The 20,213-nt window shown below is 37.9% G+C and overlaps 3 protein-coding genes across 4 annotated transcripts in view; 2 read left to right on the top strand and 1 right to left on the bottom strand.

Moving 5' to 3' along the window:
* LOC115625190 (neuronal PAS domain-containing protein 2) overlaps positions 1-20,213 on the top strand; it is a 65,571-nt gene that overhangs the window by 20,926 nt on the left and 24,432 nt on the right. The window contains exon 2 of the mRNA XM_030520156.1: positions 7,322-7,512. Within this exon, the coding sequence (XP_030376016.1) occupies positions 7,322-7,512 (191 nt within the window). The remainder of the gene's footprint in view (positions 1-7,321; positions 7,513-20,213) is intronic.
* On the top strand, positions 9,018-11,595 carry LOC115625191 (kelch repeat and BTB domain-containing protein 8). Of its 2 annotated transcripts, none has more exons than XM_030520158.1 (3): positions 9,018-9,215; positions 9,287-9,926; positions 10,654-10,959. In XM_030520158.1, the coding sequence occupies exons 1-3, from the start codon at positions 9,133-9,135 to the stop codon at positions 10,813-10,815; spliced, it is 885 nt and encodes a 294-aa protein (XP_030376018.1). In that variant the 5' UTR covers positions 9,018-9,132; the 3' UTR covers positions 10,816-10,959. The 2 variants fall into 2 exon arrangements, with proteins under 2 accessions (XP_030376018.1, XP_030376017.1); XM_030520157.1 differs by having other exon boundaries at positions 9,029-9,215; positions 10,676-11,595.
* Positions 13,171-14,411, bottom strand: LOC115625193 (RING-box protein 1A-like). The gene is made up of 3 exons (XM_030520159.1): positions 14,016-14,411; positions 13,489-13,704; positions 13,171-13,393 (listed from the first exon to the last, which is right to left on the bottom strand). The coding sequence occupies exon 1, from the start codon at positions 14,378-14,380 to the stop codon at positions 14,048-14,050; it is 333 nt and encodes a 110-aa protein (XP_030376019.1). The 5' UTR covers positions 14,381-14,411; the 3' UTR covers positions 13,171-13,393; positions 13,489-13,704; positions 14,016-14,047.

The following is a 20,213-nucleotide window of genomic DNA, read 5'->3' as shown; positions in this document are numbered from 1 at the left end:
GAAGCTACTCTATCGACGGGTAACATGGGCTATATTATATTTTCAAAAAAGAATCCAATAAGGAATCCTTACTAAAACGCCAATAATGTAACCAAATGTGTAAAAAAATTACCTTAACCAACTCCTGAATAGCATGCTGTTAGTTCATAATCATCCTCGAAACATTGTCACTTTAAATATTAAGGCTATATCATTCAAAAGCCCTCAGCAAAAAAAAAAATTACAAAACGATCGACACCGTGATTAATATTGAAGACATTTAAATTCACCAAACACTTCTGGATTGCCGCACTCGTGCTTTTGAGAAATTAAAGCCTTCCAAGCATGTGCAATGGGACGAGGCTGCTTATTAAGGAACAATTTCAGTGTAGCAACTATTATCAACGGCCCAGTAACTGGTCAACTAACTCATATAACGAGGATACCGATGATCCCATTTGATCATTTATACGGCTTCAATTTCCGTGAGTCCGAAGGCCAAGCCTTCAAATTAGTGGGGAGCGAAATACGAAAGCAATGTTTTACGGTATGTTGACCTATCAAGGGTCGGAGGTCCTGAAAATCAATTTATTTTGCTACCACAAAATAAAACATAAAATATCTTTTACGGAGAACCTCTGACCTAATAAAGAATAACAAAAAATAGAAAAACGAACAAAAAATCATTAAAATAATAATATCCGAAATTAATTTTACTCCCTCTTAGTAACTCATAGCAAAAATAAGGGTGTATGTGTGTTATAAAATATATATTTTTTAAAATTGTAAAAATACCCGTGCGAAGCAGGGACAGGACGCTAGTACTTCACAAATACATATTTTGTAAATTGAAATTTTTGTTAAGTCAACTATTGTGTTAGTTACTTAATTATTTTGTCCTTTCTATACAAGATTCTGCAAAGGAACTCAATCCTGAACATGACAATTATGTTGGAAATTGTTTTACTTAGTTTGTCCTCAAGAATTGATTGATCGCAGCTGATGCTATAATTTCTGCATAAACTTCGTAATAATTTTGGAAGTTGCAGAGTTCGATTTTTAATACACGAACTCACTTTTGTTCCTTCTTTTTATATATATAAAATAAAATATATTATATAAAAATAGAAATCCAAAGTTGACTACGCTTAACACACTTAACACTGCATTTCTGTAAATGAATTTTTCCACCAGATATAGAAATGTTCTTTTGCAGCTGTTAGAGTCCATTTCAATGAGAGTTGTAAAGGAAATTATGTCAAGATTATATTTCAAAATGTTACCAACATTTTTAAAATTATGCTAAGCTTTTTTCCGCAATTCTGGTTTTGATATAGTGAAGAAGCTAAGTAGAGTCTGTTTGGTAAAAAAAAAAAACGATTTCTATCCCCATTGAAAACAATGAAAAATTCATTTTAGCTGCATTCAGCACAAAATATGGTTTGAGTCTGAGGCAACAAACAACATAGAAGTGAGCCACCTGAGTTACCACCCAACCACCATGGGCGCACCACATTGTAATTTCTTTAAAAGCAATTCATTTCATAATGGTCTTGCGTTCTAAACAGAAAACAAAAAAGAAAATATAAGGGAAGCGAGGCAGCACCACCAGAAAGCAGCCAACGAAAATGGCAAAAATAATGGAATGAAATGAGCGACACAATAGAAAAGAAAATAAATGAAAATAAAATAAAAATGGCTAAGAAAAAACTTTTGCAAGCATACACACACACACATACTTATATACAAAGAAGCACTCTATAGTATATAGAGAGACCGAGCTATGCATTTTCTCCTTTGTTCGCTAGGATTCTACGCCATTTCTCTATGCTACTTTTATTTTATTTTCTGGCTATAAGCGAGGCAGTCAGCCAGCCAGCCACATTTTATGGCCCCATGCGACTTCATTCACAGACAAAAGGCTGACCGTGCCCCAAACCAGTCCTGACAACCTCCCGTCCCCCCCTTCCCCTGTACCATGTCCTCCCTGTACCTGCCGCTGGCTCTTATGTCGCTTTTTTGAAAGTTCTTTATGGAATTCATTTTATTACATTTTGTGCTCTATGTCTGACTGTCTTCCAGTGTGTGTGTGTGTGTGTGTTTCTTTTGCATTGCTTTTAAGTTCGTCGCTTTTTATAGATAATAAGAAAATTATACATTTTATGTTTCTTTGGAGGCCCCAGCAAACGTACAAAATATACACCGCAATGCCCCCAATTTGTAGGCCTTAATTTGATGTTAAATTATTTATATGCCGTTGCAGCCTGGCGCGCCATTCATTTTCTTTCAACCTGGCCGTAATTTGCAGCCTTGACTGTTGAAACCTTTTTGCCAAATTCAAATTGCATTCCAATGCGTCTAACGGTTCCATCGCCATCGCCATCTCCATCTCCATCATCATGGTCATTATCATCGTCGCCCACTCCTTGGCTGGTCGTCACTTTCTAATTGACGTTTAGGGCTCATCTTGATTATGTATTGCCTCGTAGCTCTCCCTCCATAGACAGTTATAATTTTCTAAATTTTGCTTCTTCTCTTTCGCTTCGCGATTTCGCGATTTTTTCGTTTTGGTAATTGGCATTTCATTTTTGTTATTGAGGTTTTGGGATTTGGTGCCCTTTTATTTAATTAAATAAATTCATGTTTATTTGTGGCATTGTAGTTATAGATTTAAAAGCGTCTATATTTGAGATAATTGAACGTTTAGTTTTGATTTGAGCAGCTACTTTCCTAAAAGCACCATTTAGATAAGCATTGCAAGAGAATTATGGAATTTCAAAGAAATTTTTAATGAACTTGCTTCGCCCCTTTAGCCCTTTAGTTTGTGGAGATGTTTGAAATAGGATTGCATATAAATGCAACATATATTTATGTGTGTTATAAAGACTTGTAGCTCTTGAAGTACCCAAGAAATCTATTGATTGGTTTGTTCATTGATCCATAAAGCTCTTTACTATGACATTTGAAACATAAGATTGAATTAGATACATACACTTAGGCTCTTAAATCAAATAAGAACTGTTTCAAGGCTTATTTAAAGTAACAAATTCTATATTTAGGCAATTCTTTAAGTGTTGAAATATTCGGTTAAAATCCATTGAAGTACGCTTATTTACTCCAGGAGTTTCTTTTTTTTTAATTTCTTAGATATTAGTATTTCATTTTTATCTATTATTATCTATTATATTGATAAAAATGTTTCCCAGATGATTTGATCATATATTTTTCGATTTTTGGAATTCATATTACTGAAAGTTTTTTTGTAAGTACGTTAAAATAAATAGCTAAGTATATAGAAACTTTTACTAAACATATACCTAAAAAAGTCCAGCATGGCTACAGATTAATAATATAGTATCTATTTTCAAAAAGCTCTCACAAATGTAGGTTTGAAATTTATTTTGACTTACCTGAAGAAAGCGAAAAATACTTTACTTAAATTCTAGCCTAATCGGTCTAGATTTTTATCATAATTTCCCACAACTACTGTCATTAAGTAAAGCATCAGGCAGAGCACACTGGCAAACCCGATAAACAGTTCATGAGTTTCAAAAGACCTAAGAATTGTGTATTTTTGAGCTGGGCTAATAACTTAATACCAGTTCGGTCATATAAGATGTTATTCTTAGTTTTAACCGCTTGGCAATTATAAGGCTTTGTTTGTTTGTAGCTACCTTAAACGGCTTGAGTATACTCTTCTCAATTGTAAGGTAGGAGCATGATAATAACTTCTACTAATGCATGGGGAACCTTTAAAGCATCATGGTTAGCTGGTTATTATCAAAGGTGTACTTTTGCCTAAAAAAAAGTTCTCTGTCACATTAACAATTCAATAAAACTTTATTAACTTATACATGAATCATGTAGCAATTGAAGCCATTCCTTTTTTTTTTCTTTGTTTTTGAGGTAATATAACTTTTTTGCTTGGCGACACTTTCGCATTCCCACATGCCATATGCAGCCAATTGCCACATGCAACAAATATGCATGGCAACAACACCTCCCAGTCATGTGGCATATGGCATATGAAGGAGCTGGGATTAGAGACAGAAGCATTTGGTGGCAATTCGTTTGAGTGTTTTTCAGATGTTGGCTGCAAAAATTTGAAGCACATGTCCTGTCGCTGACAACAAACGGACGTGCCAGTGACAATTACCGAGCGAGAACTAAAAACAACAATTTCAAGTAGTAGCAACAAAAAACATCAAGGCAATTAAGTTAAATACTTGTATGCTTTTTTTTTGTGAGAGCTCAACAATGTCCTGCAGCAATGTGTTGCCACAGCGATGTCAACAAAAAGGCACTCTACTGTGTACTCGTACACTACATACTATATATATATATATATATGTATGTATGTGTGTGTTTGTGCAACCAAGCAAAAAGTTTCTGAAAAACTAAATAACAACAACAACTTAACAAAAGGTTATTGGTACACACAAAAAACGAACAGAAACACAAGTATTGTCAGCCAGAGAGAAGCAGCAAGAGGAAGCGAAGCGGCCATGGAAAGGGTCGCCTATAAATTACAACTACGAGTATAATTATATTTAATAACCTCAATTAACTTTGTAATAATGTCAATGGAAATGATGAGACAAAATATGATTACAAATAACACAAATACTCACATGATTATGGCAACAACAACAACAACAACAACAACAACAAGAACGCACACAACAATAGATATACAGTTAACAAATCATTGTCAACTAAGCTTAACTGGCAAGCAATGCGAAAATCCACATCCATTTACAACATTTTATCCGCTTATGAAGGAGATAATGATGAATTAGTACTGTAAGCTCCCAGCCGCACCCAAAAGCAAGTCCAGCCAAAGCTATGTATGCTCCTTGATGTATCAACGTGTCTCCGTCCATTTCTGTGTTTCCTATTCGTTCCCGCTCGCCGCATCCATAAACGACATACCCACTTCTGGATTTATGATTTTTATTGGTGTTTCAACAGCGCCCTAAACCCACCACCAGCACAACCACAACCACAGGCAGCACCACCACCAGCAGCGGTAAAGCAACACTCAGTCATCCATCGTATTTATTCATATCACTGACAGCATTTGGATTTACAATGGGTTCGGCTTTTCGCTTTTGTTGCCCGCTCTCTTGCCGGCTGTCCGATTCCCGTCCTTTCGTCCAGTCGACCGGGTGTTGAGCTTGCGGCGAGTGTTCTGCGCTGTTTTGGCGCATTTTATGGCATTTAATTGGACATTTCTTCACTCAAAGCAGATTGCACACTCATCACAGTTCTAATTTGTGTCTGAATTAGACTGCTCGCTGCTGCTGCTGTTGTCGTTGTTGTTGTTGTTGCTCTTGCTGGCATTTTATGATTTGATTCGCGGAAATTATTATTTCATGATTTGAAGTGCTTTGCTTTGTGTAAGACACAAAAGAACAACTGCACCTGGCGGCCATTGGGGGCACAACCCTATATCTCTATCCGACACACACTACAGACTATATGTCTGTACTCGTGTATGCAGTTGTGCAGCAGTAATCTGAGGGACAATTTCTTGGGATTTAAGATTTAAGCAAACTGCGTCTTCCATAACTGGTAGGATGGAACAGTTGTTGGTTGAGCTTATCGTTTAACTGATAAGCTTTATTTTATTAAATCGGCACTAGATAAAATTGTTCTGCCTTTTAAATTAGAACAAGCTTTGGCTTCCAAAACTGGAAGGACAGCAAAAATGTTGGGTGACCTAAACGTTTAGAAGACGAAAGGAGACATCATCATGTGGAAGTTTTTTCGCTACTTTATTGAAGCCCATCGAATATTGCATATCATTTAATATTAGATTAGATTAGGGAGGGAGGACCAAAGGGGAAGTACTCCTACACAAAATTTTCACTGTTCGGCTTCCAACTTTACATTGACTTCGGTTCGTAGCACTTAATGCTATACTTGTAGGTATTGTGTTCGTATTACAGAAGGGGCTAGTGTAAGCGGCACGCTGTTAGGCGGCTGTTAACTAACAGATGTTAGACTAACATTCATATGTAAACTAACGGCTGTGCAGAGCGCTGCTAAGCCTACAATTAGTTTTTGTGTTAAAGGAACTCTAAAATCTTTCTTTAGTCTACACCATTGCCTGCTTTAACTGGTTAGTGCTCGGAATGAATCAAGGAATAGTTCCTTTAGTAAGCATTTTAGTCAATTCGAAGCGAATACTACGTACTAGCACTTTCCTACAGGATCCAAGAGCAAGTCGATCGGCTGGATTGTCAGACTTAGATTAGCGAGCGCTCTTCCATATCGGTGGCTTTGTATGTAAATGTCCGATGTTTATAGATTCGTGCTTGCGTCTGTCCAGCCTTGAGCCATCTACACATCTAGACTTCGTATTCGTTTGCAAGTTAGATGTCTTTAACTACTAAATTTCTATACTGATGCAGTTTTGCAGTTTTGGTTGTTGTTGCCGAAATAAATTTCTAAATGCTCGAGTTTGTTTCATTAAATTATTTAATTTGGTTTATTTTAGGTTTTTGTTTTCCAGGTATTCATAACTAGTAAATAGAGGGGTTTACCAAATTGTTATTATTTATTATTTAGTTATAATATGTTGTCTGGTTTTTCAGTCATACTTGTAGTATTAATAATATAAGAAAAATTAATTGAATAAATGGTTTCCAGTTGCAATTCACATATCAACTAAACTATGATTCTATTACTAAGTATGATTCTAAGTACTTAGATTACTTAAATGGATGCCTACTACATACATATTAAACCAGTGTCAATAAGATGGCAAGGTTGATGATTCAAGCATTGCAGATTAATTGTAATTTTCTTGACTGTTGCTCAAGCTTACGCAAAACTTATTCCCATTGCCTGTCTGGTCCCCCACATGGCTGCGCTTCGAATAGGCTGTTCCAGTCCTTTACTCAGCCAAGGATGAAAATCAGTCTGTCTTTTAAACAGCCACTGATGTTGTAATTAGCAGATCAAGTGGGCATGGCTAATCGATTTTGTGTAACCACCACCGTCAGCATCGAAATATATGTATGCACTACAAGCAGCCATCAGTTTTTGCTTGTCCTGGGAGGGTTGAGTGTACGGGCTAGAGGGGTGGCTGGTACAACTGTGGTTTAGTGTAATAGACCCGAAATATATGGTAACTGATAAGTGCAATTAATAATTTTGACCTTTTCAAGTTCACGCCACTACTGGTCTTCATACATACACATACGAATAGTCGTAGTTTAAGGCGCGTCAGCTGTGAGAGTTACCCTCGTTTTTGTTTTTGAACTATTTCTGACTCTGACCGCCGCTCACAAAAATTATGAAAATTGTTTTAATTTTTCTTCCCACTCGTTTGCAGCCTGAAACCGCCGCCCAAGGATGGCGTCACAAAGAGCAATCCATCAAAACGCCATCGTGAGCGTCTGAATGCGGAGTTGGATCTGCTGGCATCGTTGCTGCCCTTCGAGCAGAATATACTAAGCAAATTGGATCGACTGAGCATACTAAGGCTGTCCGTTAGTTATTTAAGAACCAAAAGTTATTTTCAAGGTGAGTGCTCCTCATTATGATAAAGCAACTAGAGAGAACTTTAAACGCCCTATTTTTTTATTATTTATTTACCTGTATATGTGCCTTTATGTGCGAGTTGAAAGCTAAGGCAAGCCGCCCATATGCAAGGCCCCTCGAGCTGAACTGAGCTCAGCTGTGCTGGGGCTGGGGTTGGGGTTGGGTTGGGAGTTGGGGTTTTTGTAGGGTGGGGCCGCCATACGGTGTGTTACATTCCGGCCTATTAAATCGATTATGCTGTGGACTGGGCAGGATGTGCGATGTGCAGACGCTCTGTAGTACCCGAAGGCAGACCCTAAACATGACTCATAAATGATTCAAAACTAATTTCAACGCCGCGACGGGGGCTCGAGGGTTCTCGGACACACACACACACACACACACGCACGTGGCAGAATTAGTGCCGTTGACGGATTAAAACAAGTCGAAATGAAGAGAAACAGCCAGAGAAACAACAACACGAGCAAACGAGACTAAAACAAAGAACAGCGCACAGTTCTGCCTTTCTTTCTATGCTAAATGAATTAAAGGTGCGTTATCCTTGCCTCGAACGCGCAAGGGGAGAACGCTATTTTGTGTTTTATTTTTGGGTAAGGACGAACAGCCAGGCAGACAGACAGAAGGTAAAAGTAAAGGTAAATCAAATTATGTGTGCGTATGTATATGGTAGTGGGTATTGAGTGTGTCCGTTTGGTATAACATATGTACTTTTTCTCCCAAGGGCTCTGAGCACGGCGCTCTGTCTAGAATTGGGGTTTAGTCTGGTCCTTTCGTTTAAATTCCATTCAGTCAAATGGCAGTTGTTGGCAAGCAGCTGGCCGAACGAAGCATGTAATACCCAATAATTCCAGCCAAAATTAATTTAGTTGGCCTGAGAAAGAGTGCAAATCTGCAAGGTAACTCCTTCTTGATGCAAAGAGGATATCTTTCAAAGATCGCCAACAATAAGGCCTATTGATACCAAGCGCTAGTCTGGATGGGAATCAGCAGTTGACTAGGAAGGTTAAACGTGAATTAAGCGATTGTTTCATTAATAAATTATGTAATTCCCGCTTTCGAGAATAGGATATCTGTCCCACTCTTATCCTTACAAGTTCAGTTCGCGATAGAATAGAATGCAAAGCAAAGTCGTCCTTCGTTAGACTGAATAGAATCTTTAACTCTTATACTTTACAAATATATATTTTATTTACCGATATCGCTAAGGCGCCTCCATCTGGGAGGTACATACATATGTACATTTGTTTACAAGTTTATTCTTTCCTAAATTGACAACAATTTGATGTATGATCGAACAAACAAACTTGTTTACAAAATAAGTCGATGCAGCCATGAGGGTCTCTGCAACTGAGAGCTGATCAGTAACTTCAAAAACCTTGAACTCTTTGTAAACCATCTATTAAAGCATGTGCCATGTGCCATCTTCTTGGGAAGGGTATAGATACATTCCGAAGTTTTAATCTATTTTGCGGCTTTGATATATCCGTCAGAATTAATAGCAAAACACAAGTTGCATGTTGAAAGTATTCGTAACACACGCACACCCAAGCCCATACACTGACCACAAAATACAAACATATTAGTATATATGTATACATATTTATGCATTTTTATCGACCGTTCTTATCATCGATAAAGAGCAATTGTTCTATATATGTAATAGAAGATGCTGGCAAAACTCCAAGGTAAGTCCATCACTGTTCTTCTGAATTGCATTCCGCTTCATAAAATAAATTGGCGTGAAACGGATCGACAGTTCATCTGAGGTGCAGCAACTCCGGGCTCAGTTAGTCGAGTTTCAGACAAAATCTATGTGCGAGCTGGACCTCAGAGACTCGGGCAAGGATCTATTAAGACTGGGGCACCCACAGAGTCCGACACGTACAATCATGCGACACATCCAGCGCGGAGAACTCTGTGACATTACGGTCAGGGTGCATGGACGAGAGTTTCTGTGCCACAACATTGTGCTCTTCATTTACTCTAAACGCATGCAGCGTCATGTGGGCAAAATTATGGCCACCACCGATTCGCCAAACATAACGGCACGAGGATTTGGACTGCTCTACACTTGGATGATAACAGATGGGGCTACTCTTCATGCTGGGGATGTCATTGAAACCATGCAGGCTGCGCTATTCATGGAGGTTCACCCGCTTTTGGAGCAATGCTGGAACGTGCTGGACAGTCGGCTCTTTAATGAGTTCTCGGCCTTTAGTGTGCTCTACGAGTCCCGACGAGCTCATGAGCTGATTGAGTTGCATGAACTAATGGCGAACCGCATCTCAAAGGCCACGCTCATGATCTTTTCTAGTCGGGAGTTTTTGTGTCTTAGTGAGCTGCAGGTGTGCAACTTATTGAAGTCAAATAACTTGGCCGTTAATGCGGAAATGGAGGTGAGAATATGAAAGAGCTAATATCAGAACAAAATCAGGTCTTTTTGCATCGAAATACGAGTGATTTTTTTGAGAGAAGAGTACATTACAAAAGCAGTGCCATTACTAGAAGAAGACGAAAGACTTTTTCTTACTAGTCTACTTTACACCTCTCGCAATCTTTTCTCTGAAATTTTCAATTTAGTTAGCACATGCTAATCCCTCTCTGAACCCTTTTTATACCCTGTACCCGTAGGGTAAAAAGGGTATATTAGCATTGTGCAAAGTATGTAACAGGCAGAAGAAAGCATCTCCGACCCCATAAAGTATATACAAGTATATTTTGAATCAGCATGCCGAGAGAAATCGATCTAGACATGCCCGTTCGTCCGTCTGTCTGGATGAACGCCTGGATTTCGGAAACGGCTGAGCGTGCATAAGCCAAACTTGGTATGCAGACGCTCCTAGTCCCTAGTCTATAGGAGTTTATTTTACTTTTTTTGATTTCCGCTCCCCTCTCTCCGCTACAGAATTTCGTCAATACTGTCCACATTTCCAAAGCTACATCAACTAAACTACGCGTAATCTATATACAATTGTCTACTTCTGTTCCAAATTTGATCCAAATCGGTTAATTCTAAGATTAGCGAATCAATTTCTGTCCAGTACTACGCCCACAAACTGCAGCATCAAGTTCGCTCTTCTTCTCAGTCTCGGAAGTTTCACTGTCGGACTTACTCGACTGTAGCGTTCTCTCTGGTTCATAATAGGTACTATTCGGCGCACTCATCTGGCTAGATCACATGTGGCCACGGCGTCGCAGGAGCATAATGACTGTGATGCAACACATCCGATTCGGCTACTTGGCACCCACCTTACTGTGCAAGTTCAAGACCAACGACGAGTATAGGGTCGGGCCATTCGCGCACATACTGGGCGTGTTCATAGACGCTATTGATGTAGCCCGACTTGTACAAGATGCCCTCTTCTATAGCAGCATGGTCATTACCAGTAATAATGATCCGGTCTTTCTGGAGAATAGCATAAGAGGCGCGCAGCTACCTATAGTGCCGCCAAGGCGGTGGATAGTTGATCGGCGGTGCAAATATCATCGAAGAGTGTCTAGACTGTGTCCCAATATGCATTATGTCAGCATTGAAGATTTCTCCGAGTACCTAGGCCAACTTCAGACCTGTACCAGCGATTTTGATCGTCACATGTCCTTTGGGGATACTACTTCGGTGCCAGTGCCAGACTGGAAGACTCCAAAGCTATTAAGCCAGTTTCAGCTGAACAAAGAACTGCTCGATCTGCACGAGAAGCGGTACGGTTCCGGGACAAAGAACAAAAAGCGTGTGAGTAAGACGAAGCATATGAGGAAACATGGCCACAGAAGGAAGAATCGTCGGAAGAACACAGACATTTTGCCAGCGGAAGATAACATAGATTATTGGGAGCATACATTAAGGACGGCAAAAAGTTGGAACACTGATAGTCAAGTTAGCAGCGGTGATGTAATTAATGTCCATGGATTAATGGAAATGCTGAAATGTTCCCAAACTAACAAAATAGCAGAAAAAAACAAACAGAAATTTGGGCAATGAGAAAGGCTGCCTTGCTCATTAAGCTTCAGTTTAAACGAAAAGCTATTCAGTACAATAAAGATAAAAGCAATCCAAACAATAAAAAATACGTGGACTTAAATAAGGATGGGGCTTTCTTAGGGGGTGTATAGTCGAAATCCTTTGCATCGATTATACACATATTTGTTCAAAAACATACTTATTGCTGCTTACATGGAAAAATAATTCCATTTCTGAATTGAATTTCTGCATGTGATAGAAATGTAGCCCCTACTTAGACCTCTTAAAGAGTCTCACGAAACTTTTTAAAGCTCCATCTCACTTGGATGGTATTGATTGAAGTACAATCGAAAAGTCTTAGCCCATTCCGTCCTTTGCACGAAATGCTTGCAGTTAGTGCTAGAGTTAAATAAAATTAAAATTAATTAAAACAATGCATTAAAAAGGCCCAAGCTGAGGCTCGAGCTTCCGAGTTTCACTTGATGGCTTTATTATCGACGCGGCCATTGGCATTTTGCTTTGTTTTACGACAATTTTAATTGCTTCATTACTCAAAACTCAAAGAGTGAGGCGGAAGGACGAGAACGTTAATTAAGTTTAAGTGCAAAATTGAAACGTAAACGAAGCCAAACGCAAAAGGCCGCTGCAAATAATGACGAATGAATAAATGAGTGAGCAAAAGAATTTCAAGTCCCACACCGTTCACCACCACCCACCCACATATACCTACATATATAGCTGACAGTTTTATGCGTCTTTGTCACAGGACTAGCGGTCATTCAGGTTCACGTGCCCACAGGGCCTGTGTCAGACGCTTAGAGGCACATCTTGTGGCCGTCAACCAAAAATCTATGCACTGGAAAAAATTAGAAAACATAAATAAAGGAACACCTAATTCAGAAATTATTTACAAAACGTAGTTTCTATTTCTTCAATAAAACAACATTTTAGATTCAGCTTCGTTGTTCAGTAGGTCGTAGCGATTTGCGATTTGTGATCGATCATTACTGATTTCACCTGCTGAACGCTGTGATTCAGACAAATAAAAATGTCAATCGAAATCACAAAACACAAATCGGGAAAATATTACGATGACCTAATTTAGATTTTTCGAATTTGACACTACATAGCCGGAATTTGGGCGAGACCTTTGCGGAAATATATAAAATGGCAAAATACACCCCAGCAAGCTGTGACTTTTTGACCAAAAATACTAAAATCAGAATATTTTATTAAAACAGTCAGGTTGTCATCACAAGCGGTCGGCAGAGGCAAATCAACAATCGATAATCAAAAATCACAAATCGCAAATCGCTTTTTTTTAAACCATTTAAAATACTGTTGACGTATCAAAGCACTCAGGAAAAATTCGAAATAAGCTGAGGACTACCGATTATTTATGTTCCCCATTTTATCAAATTAATTAGCCATGAGTTCCGTGAGACAAATTTAAAGTATTTGGAACTGGTTCTTAAGAGACAGAACTGTTAATATCTTAATTAATGTCATTGAGTTGTTAATTGTCGTTGCGATTAAAGAACGAACCAGTCAGCTAAAAAATATTATTAATATATTATTAATAAATTACTTACCTTTACTTCTTAAGCTACATTTTATGCCAGAGTAAAATATTTTTAATTTGATGTTTTATTATTGTAACATTTAGAGAGGACTAGACAATATTTACATTGTCATTCTAAATTTATTTTTGTTTTCAAAACATAATCGGCGAATCTATAAAAATAAATTTTTAAAAACTCTAGTGAACGCTGTATATTTCTGAGTTTTCTTCTGTTCTTCAAACGATGCACTACGTTGGTCAAGTAAATAAGATCGTAAGCCTTTCAGTAACAGTGTCTTTCAATGGTTAAGTAATGTCATCTTGCTAAAATTTTGATGGCATTTCTGGAATATTTGATTAAAATATTAAAATCAAAATATGTACAGATATGAATTAGAAATCTTATTTGAATAGAGAGGCGATGGATATATACACGTACCTTGCTAGATAGTTTGTTTTCTTGGATGTGCCTTGAAAAACATGAGAAACTCGAGAATCGTGGAATAAGGATATTTTTGGAATATCTGATCAATTTTGCAGGATTTTGAACAACATGAGCTGAGTTGCTGCGGCTTCGTAGATATTTGAATAGGCTGGAATATTAACGATGCCATTTCGTGCTACGAGAATAATAAGTGTTTGGTAGAAATTGGAGCTGGAAGAAGATGCATTGATTTAGAAGGAAAGATTATTTAAGAAATTAAAGCACAGCTGAATGGCGAAAAAGTTGAACTCTTTGTGGACTGTTTGAGCTTGTGCATTAAATAAAGTTCAAAAGCCACAGAAGATCCATTTATGTTATAGTCAGACAGGCAAATAATTTGCATTTAATGGAATTTATTGCACTATCGAAAGTGAATTTCAAATAGTTGAAAATTGTCCTTTTGTATAGCTATTGTATTTTGGGAAAAGAAATTTGCTTGTATGACCATAGGGACCATATATATAGTAAGTATATCTGTATACCTGCACAGCGTTGTTCTCATAAGTAGTTGGTATTAGTGTCCGAATTTCTGGAAATCCCACTCCCTATTGTCCAATGGACAAACACGATGGGTTTTCAGCCACCGCGAGATGCAGTGGAAATGGAAGGCATGGTTGCAGGCGCCCCAGGCAGCAGTGCAGTCCTCGTTGCTGGTGGAGGCCTGATTGGCCTGGCACTCGATGCAAGGCTCCATAATGTGGTTGCGGCAAATGGCGCAATTGTCGACCACTATGTCCCAGGCCCAGAGCGCCACAGCACTCCATTTCTTGACCACGAATCGATTCAGTTGACCATTGTCGCTGTCGACTGACATATTCGTATCGTAATCTTCCTCATCGACCTCCATTTTAAAGTGTGTTTTATATTTGCACTTCAAATCTCACGCAATTCACACTTTTCTGATTTATTTTCCTTGATGTCGGAATCACAGCCTCAAATAAAATGCCTTTGAATATTTTTGAAATGAGAAACTGAAACTTCAAAGCATACCCTTTTTTCTCTGCGTGTATAGAGCACTACCTACAACACTTAAGTAAATATTTTGACAATTAGCGGTCAAGCGAAGTTCGGCGTTAATTGCAACGGCAAACTGGCCCCAGACGGCACGTGTCGGACGCATTGTGAAAAGTCAATATAAACATTAGTTTCCTTAAGCTGCTGTGACTATTATTGTTGTTTTTGTTGGTGTTGTTGTTACTGCTGCATTGAAATCCACTCAGAAACTGGCGCACAAATCAAACGACGCCGCCACGCGCTACGTTTCCTTTGCACATTTCATTTGTTTGCCTTTCGCAGGACTCGAGCTCGGACTCAGACTCGAACCCGACTCGGAGCCGTAATGAACTCATGTGCTGGCCACGACGGGTTAATGGACCAGAACGGTTGCGGCGTGTGCGCCGGTGAGTGGCGACCCTATAGAGGCTTTCCTTGTGCCCGCGCGGGGTTGACAAAACGTCATCGTCGTCGTCGTCGTCGTCGAATTCGTCGGCCAGAGGTCAATGTTTGTTTTTGTTTGGTTTTATTTGTTTGCCTAGATGTTTTCGGATATTATCAGGATCATTTAATTTACAATTAGTGAGTGTTTGTGTGTGTATGTGTGTGTGTGTGTAGTGGACATTTCTTTTGGCCTCTAACTTTGACCATTCATGGCGTGTGCCGGTTTCTCTGGCATTGCTTGGACGAGCGAACCAGCAGCGGAAGTACTTTATGCGATTAATTGATTAGTGTCTGCTAAGCAGGGGAAGGTTAACTGAGAGCTTATAACCGATATACTCGTAGGTAAATGTTGAACTAACTCATTGTCATAACAACTAAGCTGAGAGCTATAAGAGATTAGTCTTTGTACGAAAAAGTACTTTAAGTGCAGTTTCAAAGTATAGGTTGCCCAGCTAGTTTTTCAAACTTAGGTTCAGTTGGACTTAAAAATGTTAACATACTTACTTAAGGTAGTCTTTTTTGTGATAAAAAAGTCAACCATTCGAATTATATCATTGTATAAGTAATGCGATTTTGGAAATTATATAAAGTATACATATATTCGGTAACTATTCATGGCAATTTTTTTTTCATTTATAAGCTGCTTGTGTTGTTCTTGCCCTTCAAATCAAACTTGTACCGGAATGTTGGTGCTAGCCTTAGCCTATCGAGAGTCAAGATACTACATACATACAATATATCTACTAGAATGACAAATAACTTGCGTTTATAAGGATTTCCGCATTTATCGTACAATTCTTAAAATAAGAAATAAATATGATAATCACATTTATAATATTAGAAATACAATACGTATACAGAGCTATTTTTAATAATAAATGAAAAATTAAATGCAAATGTAACTTAAATAAAAAAAAAATAATTATAATTACCATATATATATGCACATCTTTAAAGAATATAAATTAAAATAATATACTTTTAATAATAATGATAATTTTACCAAGTATAATTAAATTGTTGTCCATGGGAATGCTTTCTTGGTACTTGCATTATTTTGTAAAGTTTTTTTTTTTAAATGAAAAATGTTAAGAATGGAATTTTGTCAGTTTAAGCTCAACTATGTAGGGCTCGGAGCTAACTGCGGCATTCAATTAGGTGCAGTGCAACACCAACACCAACAACAACAACCACAACAACAAGTGCAGCCATTCATTGCAAACTTTTGTGGCAACAATGAAGCGTGCAATTTGTCTAACGCTCCAAGGCTCTCCCAAGAACAATTCAGCAATACTATAGAGAGAAGCATTCATATGTATGTATCTAAATTATAGCTGGCTATGTATGTGTGTGTTTGTGTATATATCTTATATACAAACAGATATACGTACATTTACAGATATAAGCTATACACATGAAATGGGACACAGGGGGTTGCTCTGCAGACAGCACACGAGCTGCCAACAACAGCAGCAATAAGCAGAAAGGCTCTTCTCTATCTAGGGGCAGTTGACCCTGACTTGCGCAAAACGCTAAGAAATACACACACTCACACACACACTTACATATATATGTACATCTAAACATATGTTTGTATATAGTCTCGCGTAGTGGCAAACGAAACAAAAATTCTGTACACCAAAGCGTAGCCGAAGTTCGTTTTCATTTGTGCCATCCACCCACGTTTTTTTCTATATATCGCATACCACTATATACATATATAGTACATTCCCATATACATACCTACACACATATGTATGTATGTATGTACAAATGTATCGGCTTATATACATAAGCTACAACAGCTTATGTAAAATGCAACGTTTTAGCATTTTCTGTTTTATTTTTTTTTTCGGTTTAGTTTGGTTTTGCGCTTCAAACTAAATAATTAAAGCGCGCTGCTAATGGCCCATTGTCTTGCCTTAATAGAGAGGGACCGGGGGTGGGGCTGGGTCGGGGGCAGAGGAAAGCACAGAGGCGAGGGTGGCGGCTGGTGGGCCGCATGGTTTGCTGACTTGGCACAACGACGCGTTCATATCTAAACGGCCATAATTGCGAGCCAAGTAGCGGCGCCTTCGCCTTATGGCTGGCAATAATTGTTAAGACGCGCAATTTGTACATTTTTAATGCAACGGTTGTTGTTGCTGTTGTTGTTGTCGTTGCTGTAAGGGTGTGCAGACGTGTAAAGGCTCTGGGAGTGCCCAAAGGTTGCCCCCTTAATTGATGGGTTGCGTAATTAACTGCAAAAAGAAAAGAGAAGCAAAAACAAAAAATGAAAGTATTGTGTTCAATTGGCGGGGCTGTTACAACCAGTTGTCTAATGCCAGACTTTTATGTCTCTGGATTGATTACAATATAACCATAATTCTTAGTTAGTGGTTAGTTTGTATTACTATTCTCTCAGTTTATTGCCACATGAATATTTCCTCCACTAAGTTCGACATATAAACTTTTCTAAACGGGCAGTTTGCCAAGCACATTAAATGGACTGCCCAACGGCTAACATTGTTTTCCGTTTTGTTAAAGTTAAATGGCTACTATAAATAGTAAGTTATAAAATTGATTACCAATAATAATGGAAATTGATATTTTATATCAATGGCATACTTAAAGAAAGTTGTCAGAACAATGAAACTCTTTACTAGCATTTTTGTTCAATTTACTAAACAGGAATCACTTAATTTAATTGTTGTTCCATTTAAATTTCCCAATTATGTTAAAGCTTCCAATCCTTCCGACTGTTTATGTGAGATATAAAATTTTATTTAATTGTTGTTCTATTTAAATTTCAACATTTGTTAAAGCTTTCAATCCAATCGGCTGTTTATGTGATCAAATAAAATTTTATTTATCTGTCCTACAACGTTTAGAACAAAGTTAACTGGTTTTTTGGAATAAAACATGTGCTAGCGCTAGTTGTACTTTTTTGACTGATTGGTTGGGAAAGGACATTCTATACCGACTTCGATTAAAAATTTAATAACATTTGCTTCAATAGAAGCGGAGTTATCATCGGTACATTGAACAAAGTGAACAACTCTGTAAAAGTATTACCAAAATGTTTCAAATTATGAAGCGGAATACGTGACTAATTTAATATCCGGATAAAATGAGGCACGACTTATTAAAATTCTGCTTCTACTTCTGAAATTATAATTAACTTTCCAATTCCTTTTTTTTGTTGGTAATCTGCCTACTTTTACGCTCCAGGATACAACTGCGTTCAAGCTATGGTCTTTTAAAATAGTACATACAAAATGTTTATAATCAATGACATACATAAATATTTATAAACATTTCTTAATAATTTATAGCACGAATCATAGAAATATAATAAATTATAATTATTTTTTGTAACAAAGCAAAAAAAGCCAAAGGGAGTATTTTTGTTTTTTTTTTACGGTCTTTTGGAGTGTTGGAATATGTCAATATTTTTGATGTTGATATTACTCAATTTAATTTAATTTATTTTTAATAAATGTTTACAAAAATGTGTGCTTAGAAGCTACCCATAGAAATTTGTTAGCAATTATAATCTCCTTCTCTTGAATAGAATTGAGTAATTGCTTAAAGATTTTCTAAAAAAGGTAAAATGTTTATGGCTAAGGAAATTAGCTTTGAATTGAATTCGGGTTGTCAACGATGTGATGGCTTTGTGTGAACAATTTTGGATTTATTTGTGAGTACGGTTCCCATGAAAAGCAGTTCAGCACTCGATTCGATGTGAGGCCTGAAGAGTCGGGCTTCTGCAGAGTGCACTGGAAAAATGCGCGTTGGTTGCTTGCCAACTACAACGAACCAGAGTTCCCACACACCATTCAAATATGTTTTTAATACCTATATGGCGAATTCGCCAACAAATCATGTCGGCATTGCTTCACTCAACCTGTCTGGTTAGTCAGTCTTGGGCGACCTGCCTTGGGACGTGGGAAAGAACACAAAAGCTCAAAGTAATTTCCATGCAGCTGCCGCAGCCGATGCCGCAGCCGCTGCCTCGAATGCAGACGCAACTAAGCATATTATAAAATATAGGCTCAAACATACCAGCAAGCATATATATACCATAAGTAGATAGTATATAGTTTCTCTATACTTGTATATAGAGAGCCAGTGTGTAAAGTTAAGTAGCATTAAGCTGGTCTCAGGCGGGACTCTGCCACTTTTTCTAAGCAAGTGCAGCGCAAGGTCACTTGGTCAGCATAAACATAAACATTGAAATTATGGCAAGTATTTATGTTATTATACCGAAATTACAGTTAAGTGTTGTTAAACGTGTCTGCTGTGCTTTGGTTGTTGCTTTGAAGTTGTTGGGGCCAAGGCTTAGTTCTTAACCCATAAACATACTAAGCCCGCCAATTTTCGTACCTGACTTTCGTGCGTTGCTCCAGTTTAGGCCGCGGCCGCGGCGGTGGCGGCGACCCATTAGGGCTCGTCGTCAGACAATGCCTTGGACATGCAATCAGTCAGTCACTCAGTCAGTCAGTCAGTCAGTCACTTAGTTAGTCAGTCAGGCGATGCATTTACACATACATACTTGTATGCAAGTCGTCGCATTGTCACGCCGTCTGTGGCGACTCAGCTGTTTTTGCCGTTGCTGCTGCAATTTTTTAGCCGCTCGCCATTTTACGCCTACAATCAGGCAGCAACAAAAGTGTTAGTTTGCGGGGTGGCGGGTGGGGGGAAAAGGAGGAGGGGGTGGGGTGGTAGACAAACGTCGGTCACGCTACCATATTGCGTGACTTACGTAGCCGTAGTCGTTGCCGGTGTGTTGACGTTAGCACCCCATTCCCGAGTCCAAACTTTAGTTTGCCAAGTCTGGCATTCAATTTAAAGCGTAATAAATAAATATTAAATGATTTAAAGCTATGCATGGAGAAGGTAAAAAACACGTATAGGAAATGTATTTTATTCAGGTTTATAGATATACCAACTAATTTGTTTTAGAAAACAAAATTTTCTTTTTATTTTATTATATATTATATTCATTGACGTTCTTCCTTTTGAATAGGTAATTTTGAAAGAGTCTAGGTTGTAATTGTATTTGGAAATTAATAGCAAATAATAATAATATATAATAAGCAATATATAATATATCGAATCAAATACCAAAAGAGTAGGTACTATTGGGAATACATTCCCAATCGAGATATGAAATCTTTATAAAATTTGAACACTCTTTTCAAAGATATTGCTGTTACTGAGTTAATCACATTTACGAGTATGTTTAAATCGACTTCATTAAA

The sequence above is a fragment of the Scaptodrosophila lebanonensis genome, unplaced genomic scaffold (genome assembly GCF_003285725.1).
Source record: "Scaptodrosophila lebanonensis strain 11010-0011.00,11010-0021.00 unplaced genomic scaffold, SlebRS2 tig00000072-arrow-pilon, whole genome shotgun sequence".
Taxonomy (NCBI): Eukaryota; Metazoa; Arthropoda; class Insecta; order Diptera; family Drosophilidae; genus Scaptodrosophila; species Scaptodrosophila lebanonensis.
The sequence above is the reverse complement of the archived record's forward strand: the minus strand, read 5'-3'. Positions and strand labels throughout refer to the sequence as shown.

Bases quoted from the DNA above. Each gene is read 5' to 3' on its own strand.
- LOC115625191 (XM_030520157.1), top strand. From the start codon at position 9,133: ATGCATTTTTATCGACCGTTCTTATCATCGATAAAGAGCAATTGTTCT. The intron at 9,216-9,286 runs GTAAGTCCATCA...ACGGATCGACAG, and splicing joins GATGCTGGCAAAACTCCAAG to TTCATCTGAGGTGCAGCAAC. The intron at 9,927-10,675 runs GTGAGAATATGA...GGTTCATAATAG, and splicing joins CCGTTAATGCGGAAATGGAG to GTACTATTCGGCGCACTCAT.
- LOC115625193 (XM_030520159.1), bottom strand. From the start codon at position 14,380: ATGGAGGTCGATGAGGAAGATTACGATACGAATATGTCAGTCGACAGC.